This window comes from Homalodisca vitripennis, chromosome 1, assembly GCF_021130785.1.
Source record: "Homalodisca vitripennis isolate AUS2020 chromosome 1, UT_GWSS_2.1, whole genome shotgun sequence".
Taxonomy (NCBI): domain Eukaryota; kingdom Metazoa; phylum Arthropoda; class Insecta; order Hemiptera; family Cicadellidae; genus Homalodisca; species Homalodisca vitripennis.
In genome coordinates, this window is record NC_060207.1 from 148,108,352 (window position 1) to 148,116,756 (window position 8,405).

Below are 8,405 nucleotides of genomic sequence, written 5' to 3' on the forward strand. Positions count from 1 at the left end.
TTACTGCCATATTGAACCTTAATGATAAAAGAAAAAAAAAACAGAAGACTTTCGCAGCTCTAAATATTTTTATTGATTAAATTACGAAACACGCATGTTCTCGGTGCGCACTTTCTGTTCGGTTTTAAAACATGTTAGTCCAAAATAAATCTATTATGTATACTGTTTTATTTCAATGTGAATTTATAAATAAAAAAACAGCATTCGGGTTTGTTGAAAGTATAGAATGCACTATTAAGCTTATTTTCTTATGAAGTTATCATGCTATAAAAAATGTAGCATCTTCAGGGTGTAACATGGTGAGCGTGGATATGTCCATGCATTCATTACTACTGCAGGTGGCAGGCATAGTTGTCGAGGAGCTGTCAATGTACATGACTGACAGCCTTTACCAAATAACGTTGTTTTGAACGACGTCAGATGGATGGATTCGTAATTTTGCTATAAATACTCTTCCGAGTGTAACATGTTCACTTTACTTCTGTTAGATCTTTAGAAGGTAAGTATAATAAATTATTTAAAATGTACATGTTCTTTTGGGTTAATACTGTGGTACTGTAACAGCTTCCCGTATACACACTGCAAAATTCATTCTATTTATATAAGTTAATACTCATTAATTAAATATCTGGTCAATAAAACAACAATTTTACTATGTTCCGAATTTTGCTGACATGATTTAATATTTCTTGATAGTTAGATTTATATGTGCTATCAAAGTAATGGAGACATAATGTCTTTTATATTTATTGTTGTCTCTTATTGCACAGTTCAGTTGAACAAGACAGGGCATTAGATAATTTTATTATAAAATTTAAATAGAATTATAGAATAACTAGCAGTTACACCATTTTCAGCTTATAATCTAGGACATTATAGGGATATCATTTGTAAATGACAAAGCAAAAAGTTCCGTGATATGATGGTAACTGGAATGTATTTCAATCTCCTAAAACCATATTCAAATAATTGTACTTTAAGTTTAAAAATCATTATTTGAAGCCATGTGGCCAGAGAATGAAACAGTTTCCATCACCAATGAAGTAAATCAAATTTCTCAGCAACAATTTATTATATTTAATAGAATAGCTGGAATGGTTTCAGTGACAATTTAAATATTTTAGGTCCGTGTGGAGGAATAATAAGTCAAATTTCGTAGTAATGTTTGTGAATGTAAAATCACATTTTATAACATGTGTTTGGCCCTACGATGATTAGTCAAGGGAAATATGCATACTTGTACTAGTATATCAAATAAATATTAATGCAGTGTTTATTGTTAAGAGGAATAAGCAGCATAATAAGAATAAGAGAGCATAAGCAAAATTGCCTGTTTGAAATTAATTATATTTTCTTGCTTGAACTGAAAAGTTTGTATATATAGCCTACATAATCAGAATAGTATGCCTCTTCAATGGAAAATACTATTCTTATATAATGACTGCTTAACTTTTGAAACAACACACTACGAAACTACTATAAAAAAATAAAATAAAATAACTGCCTCCTCGTGGTTTCTGCCATAAGAAACTAAAATGCAGTGCCTGGTACTCTGATTTGTGATTCGAATTGCAATAGTCACGGATTTAACAGCGCTCCTCAAGTTTTAGTTATATACCGACAAATGTAATACAGTCATTTTAATGTCCGATCTCGCGTTTTTATTCCTCCACCTACTGTAAATATGCAGCCCCGCAATGTTAAAATAACTGATTTCGAGTATCTAAAATAACCTAAATAATTTGAATTCGTCATTGCTACCATCTATAATACAAGTTAGATTATACTACTGCCATAACTAGCAGCACACTAAGAAAGACGGTATCTGTTTATGTAAATACAAAATTCTGGAATAAGTATTGTGTATCGATTTCGAATAAAAATATGTCTATGTGTTATTCTCATATATAAGCAATATACATATACCAAATTTCATACAAACCTATCCTCTATAACTTGCGTCTTTGAGTACCAAAATTCCAAACGTATATATAACATACGTATATACAAACAAATATTCATACATACGTATATACATACAAAATTTTTTTCAAACAAATGCAGCATTTATAATATTAATATCTGTAAATAAAAGGAACAGCCCTCACTCACTCACTTACCAATTCTCTAACTTCCCATTTGCCCAGAAAATTAAAATTTCATCCTCTTAGGCCTCATGAAATAAATAAAAAAAGTAAGGAATTTTTACACACAGTTAAAAATATTTTATTTTTCAACTTCTCTTTGTCTTAAAAAGATGAAATTTGATACCCACGTCACTTATGGTCTCAAAAGACACATAAAATACTTTTAATGAAGATCAACCATGGATATAGGTTGAAAAAGAGTAAGCATCCTTAGAAAAACAATATTTTCGTTTTCTAACTTTCCGATGGTATAGTATGATGGAATTCACAATACACGTGGCTTAAGTTCTAGAAATATTTTTCATGAAAATTAACTGCCCATAGGAGCTGAAATAGGTTTGGAGCTCCAAGAAGACCTATATTTTATTTTTCACCTTTCCACTATCCTACAAAGGTAAAATTGGATACACATGTGCATATTAAATGAACAGACCACTGAGACCGGAAATATCTTATACCCGAAAGTAGAAGACGGAAACCGGCAGTAAAAGAGGTTTCCACGAAAAAAAAAACTTTCCAGACTATGTATTTTTTAATATTTTTTATCAGGGAAGGAATACAAATGTTGCTACAGCTCCAGAATTTACTTAGACCCGAAGTTAATTGCAATAACCGGAAGTAGAAGCTTTTTGATCAAAGTAAACTTTTCGGTACAATGTTCAACTAAGCATGCTTTTCAGACCAGTACTTTATGTATTTGTTTTGGTTGTAAAAACAAAGTAAACTCTACAATAAAGTGGTAAATATAATTGATTCGAACCAGAAATGTAATTCTTGACGTGAAAAACTTAATGAAAGAGCCAGTGCCAACTTTTGAACGTCATAAACATTGAAGTTATATATACTTTATATATCTATTATATTACATCATAAATGATCTCAATAAGATTACTAGGGGTAGCATTTCTACTCAGCTATTCACAAAAATATTTGGAATGATACAGAGAAATTTTTGTATCTCATTAGTGCTCGTAAAGATTTGTTCACTTCCGACTTCAGGGTTCCAAAAACTTACTCTTTAGACTTAAAGTCTAATTATTCTAAAATGTAAGTTAGACTAGAAGAGATTGGAATAACTTTTAAAGACCATAACTTTTTTGGGGGGTTTTTATTTTGATGTTCAATATAAATTCACGAGTAAAAACCGTGGGTAACTGTAATAGTATATAAACATGTACGCTATCAATATGCAAATTATTTAATAACATTACGAGAATTAAAAAAATCGCTCTTCTAGTTAACGTACTTGTAACTGTTTATATCTTAAATCCAATTAAAATATTTTTCTACTAAATTCACTTAGACGAATATTTATTTATATAATTTTTGTTATGTTTATGTATGTAACTGTTAATGATTATGTTATACATAACTTGTTGAAAAATAATTGTTTGAAGTTCTTGGAAAACTACTTTAGTCACATTTGTTCAATTTACAATTTACTATAATAATAAACCTGATGTATTAAATTATGTCATATATTACTTTGTAACATATTTCTAATTATTATATAACAATCAAATGCGGTTATTTGTAGCTGAAAATTGGTGACAACTGATGAAACTATAATACAGATATTTTGCAATACAGATATAGTCCAGTATGAAGGTGTTCGTCCTTGTAGCAGCTTACCTGGCAGTAGTGGCAGCCGAGTGTCCCAACCTTACACCTGTACAGTCCTTCAATATCGCCAAGGTGAATACTGAATATATTGCAAAAAAATGAGTCCTGAAATCTATAGTCAATTTTGGTGATAAGCACAATATATATTGCGATTAATTAACACTGCTATCTATTCTTCTGTTTTAATAAACAATATCAAGTTATTTGATTGGATTTATAACAAATGATATATATAACTGCAACACTGTAATATACGTATGTATTTGTGAGTGACTCTTAGTATGTTTCTCCTCAGTAGAACTGTACAGAATAATGCCGCAATGTGGTTGTGCGTGTTGGTTATTAAGTAGGAAGTAGTAGTATGTACCTCTTAAAAAATTACAAATGTGGTGTTTTTGTTCATTTTTCAAAATATATTGAAATGTATTAACCAATTTTCACTGTTTTAAACACTGTTACCTGCCTTTAGCAGTTGATGTAAAACATTTGAATATTTTGTTAAACAAACACCTTTCATTTTCTACTCCAAAAACTTAAGACCTTTAAGTTGATTCAGTGTATGTGTTATGTGTTAAGTACGTAGGAACCTGGTACCAGCAGGCAAGCTTCAATACGTTCTTCATGCAAGGTCTGAGCAGATGTGCCAAGGCCGAATACACCTTGGATTCCACCACTGGCATCGTACATCTTAAGAATTCTCAAAAATCCATGTAAGTCAGAATTAGAATAAACTTTCATCATCTTCATATTTGCCTTCTCTTAAATCTTTAATTTTCAGAATCCTTAATTTTATATTCTAATTTCCTTTTTATTCCACTTTCCTCCCGCCCTTAAATCTCTATCGTGTTGGAGTGTAAAACCGAGGGACTAAAAACTTCAAGAATTTCAATGACGATAATTTTTCCTAGTATTGAGCGAATATTCCGACTTATGTTCTCACAACCTGAAAATGGGGAGCAACAAATCAAATTTATTCACAACTGGTAAATCTTCCTTCTGTTGTCAATCCATTCATTTTGTTCTTCATATCTCTCATATTCTATTACTTTCATTTTATTTCCTCTCTGAGAAATCTTTATTTTGTCGCAACTCTCCACTCTTAAATTTCACTGACAGTAAAATTTTCAGATTTCCATAGTCTGAAAATTTAACAGTTATAACGTTATAATAATAAAATATTTTGACTTTTTATAACTGATTCAACTATTTTGCATTAATTTTGAAGAATAAGTAAAATAAATAAAACTATTAAGTCAGTTTTGTGTAATGTCCCAACATCAAAGAAATATAGCGCGAAAAAAATATAATTTATATCTATAAATAAATAAATAGTTATACATATAATTGTTACTAATTTTGTCACACACACCACCAGAAAGAATACATTTATAACAAAAGCCTTGCATACCTTGTATAATTAATTGTAAAAAACATTTGTAGATTCGGCAGAGAAGAGGCGGTCAATGGGACCGTGGCGTTGGCTGATCCCACAAAGAACGAGGGCAAGCTGGATGTCTCTCTGGAGTTGCCTTGTGAGTATCTATCTGTCTGCTATTGTAAGAACATCCACGATTGTAGAGGTAGTGACAAGTTAAGTAGATTGAGAAACATATATTTAACATAAAATCAAGTTGAAAGTTTTAAAATCACTTAAAAGTTCATAACTAGTTGTGAATTAAAATGTAAATTTGTGAATACTAGAAAATGTTATTACTATTCAGTTCCCTTAAAACAAATAAATCATTTACATACATCTTAAATTAGGATATTGCATATTTGGACTAATCCTAAACTTTTTACATGTATAACTGTAAGATTGCGCTACATATTAAAAAACACTAACATTAGTAATGCTATTACTACAATAAAAGCCTAGGTGATAGTGTCTAATTAAGTAAACCGGAGTAGCAATAAGACTGCTTATTTATAATTAATTGTGATGAAAATCTTATGAGAAATTAGGACATTAACGTATAGTAAAATATAAAAAAGGAGGTTTTAATACTAATAGAAAACAAAAGTATTAGTAAATGGACCCTTAGAACGTTACGATAAAGCTGAAAGTAACTTATTGTTTATAGCCTTACTTACACTCATGTTTTTATGAACAGATTTAGAAATCAGTTAAGTAGATAATTTAACAACATAATTTAATGTTTAAGTAATTAAAGTCAATTTGGTATATCAAAATCTCTCCAATACGTGATTATATGTCAGTGTCATGTATTTACTGTGTAGCTTAATAAGTGTAATGTGAATATTTAAGGGTAAAATAATAAATATTAGCCTAAATCTCTACATAAGTCTGCTACCAAGGTCTGTTATTTCTCTCAGCCAATTAATTATTTAATTATTCTATTCTAAGTTCCCCACATACATTTCAGAGCAAACAGTGATTCATAGATATAGTATTGTTTTACTTTTTTCGGTGTATTTGCAACTACATACGAGTATATGGTTTTGTTATCTGTGAGTCATCTTATTATATTATTCATATTAATAAAACTAGAAAACTTGGCTCTATTGTACTTTCCCTAAAGTGAGACAATTACCAAAAAAGAATTATATCTTATTTAAAATCTACATACAATAGCTTCCATACATACATTCAGTTAGCCACTGAAATAAAATCAAGTATAGTGAAGATTACTCATATCTATAGTAAATATTTAAAGTTAAAGCGAGTTTTCAAACTACAACCATTTATGATATAAATAAATTGTTATATTATGGCACTTAACACTTTTTACTCCCCATACATACATACAAGCATGTTAATTGACTTTTATGTTGCTATAAGTTTATGTGCATAAGTTTTTTATAAGCATAAAAGGGCTTAAAATTCATTTTTATGTAGCTTGAAGTTTACTTATTAATACATGATTTCATAGGGTTTTAAAACGACGCCGCATAGCCAACTTATTTCTTTATCAAAACTTTTAAAATAACTAAACTAATGACTGTGAATATTAACGTTAATAAAGCAAATTGTATTACGCGCAAAAAATTTATTCCATTTCTTTTTGTAAATTTTTGGCCAAATTTTCAAGCAACCAAATATAAATTTCCTGGGAATTACTTAAAATAACTAGTTAAATTAGAAATTAAAAAAATATTACTTGTAAAAAAACATAAACTTATTCATATTTTTGGTATTAATATCCTAAAACGTTCCTCCTTGCAGAAAAAAAGGTTCGTTATATTTTCAAAATGATAATTTTGATTATTACATTATCAAATTTAATGTTTTCTTCATGAAATATATAGGCTGCGTAAATTTTTCTCCAATAGTTTGTTTTTTCCCAAAATCTTCCCCAAACTTATCGAAAATGTAATCTTTACTTTTTGTTCTATTAGTAGAGTGCATATGAAACGGTCAAGCGAAAGGAGTATAAAAAAGATAATTCTCCAATAATAGACAGAAGTATTATAAAATGTCTAAAAATAAAAAAAAAAATAGAAATATATCCTTTTTAAGCAATTTAGAATTTAATAATTTAAAGATGCAGTAATGGACATGTGCTATGTAAATCGACAGCACTTATATCACGAAATCATACGACGATAACACATAAAATTAACATTTAGTGATGTTTCAAAAAATAATATGTGTAATAACATGAGATCACTAATTGGCCTTATATTTTCTATGAAAGTAAATAACTGACAAAGTAATGTTTCAGTCGGTACTGTCAAAGGACAAATGTTGGTGTTGGCCACCGACTACGACAACTATGCCATCGTCTACTCTTGCAGAATGTTCTTCGGTTTCCAAATGAGTGAGTAGTCTTCAACAACTTTATGCGTGTCTTTGTCCTTTCACAAATATGTCTTTGTTACATCTCATTAATGAGGAGTAAATTATTATTTAAAACTGTACGATATTAACAAATTTGATGTTTCACTGTCTTAAACATCAAAGTAAGCAAATTATAATGTAAATCGCAGTTGAATGTAACGTACTGTTTATAAGTTACGCATCATGAATAGATATACTAAAACATATGCTTCACATTTAATTAACTAATTGGCAGCTTTTGATCGTTCTTCTACTAATTACCAAGTGATCCCACAGAGCACGCCTGGATACTGACCAGGAAGCAGAACCTTGAGGGCAATGACAAGACCAAAGTTGAGGCTCTGGTTGACGCCGCTCTCACCGACATTTCCAGCAAAGGTGGCCCTAAGAAGACCGACTTCCGGAAAACTTGCCAGAAAAACTGTTAAATAACTAATTTTGTTGACAAAATAAAAACTGACTTACATTTTATAAATTTAATTTAGAATCCTCGCGTCATTTAATATAGTTTCTTGCACTTTCTATTCTCAATATTATATTATCAATAACCTTAGATCCTCAAAGTTAACGCTTTACGTTTTTATTTAATACGTCTTATTACTGTACGAAAAGAGAATAATTGTAGCTTGTAGCTCGGTTACGTATAAATCTGTCTCTTGCTTTTATCACTCTCTTTTCAGAATTTCTATAAGGTGGTTATTAATATTTCACCATATCTAAAGTATATATATATATATATGGTTCGTTAGCAAGCCTCGTTCATACTTTAAAAGTATGGACAGGTGGTAGCTGTTTGCATTTTTATAATATTTTTATTTTCTGTTATTGAACACGAC

At 29.7% G+C, this 8,405-nt stretch overlaps 1 protein-coding gene across 1 annotated transcript; it reads left to right on the forward strand.

Annotated features, from left to right (window-relative positions):
* The first annotated feature begins 471 nt into the window (after window positions 1–471).
* Window positions 472–8,035, forward strand: LOC124355351 (apolipoprotein D-like). Its single transcript, XM_046806463.1, has 6 exons — window positions 472–499; window positions 3,738–3,842; window positions 4,347–4,480; window positions 5,211–5,302; window positions 7,454–7,549; window positions 7,846–8,035. Exons 2-6 carry the CDS (start codon window positions 3,750–3,752, stop codon window positions 7,995–7,997), a joined length of 567 nt encoding a protein of 188 aa, XP_046662419.1. The 5' UTR covers window positions 472–499; window positions 3,738–3,749; the 3' UTR covers window positions 7,998–8,035.
* Window positions 8,036–8,405: the final 370 nt, after the last annotated feature.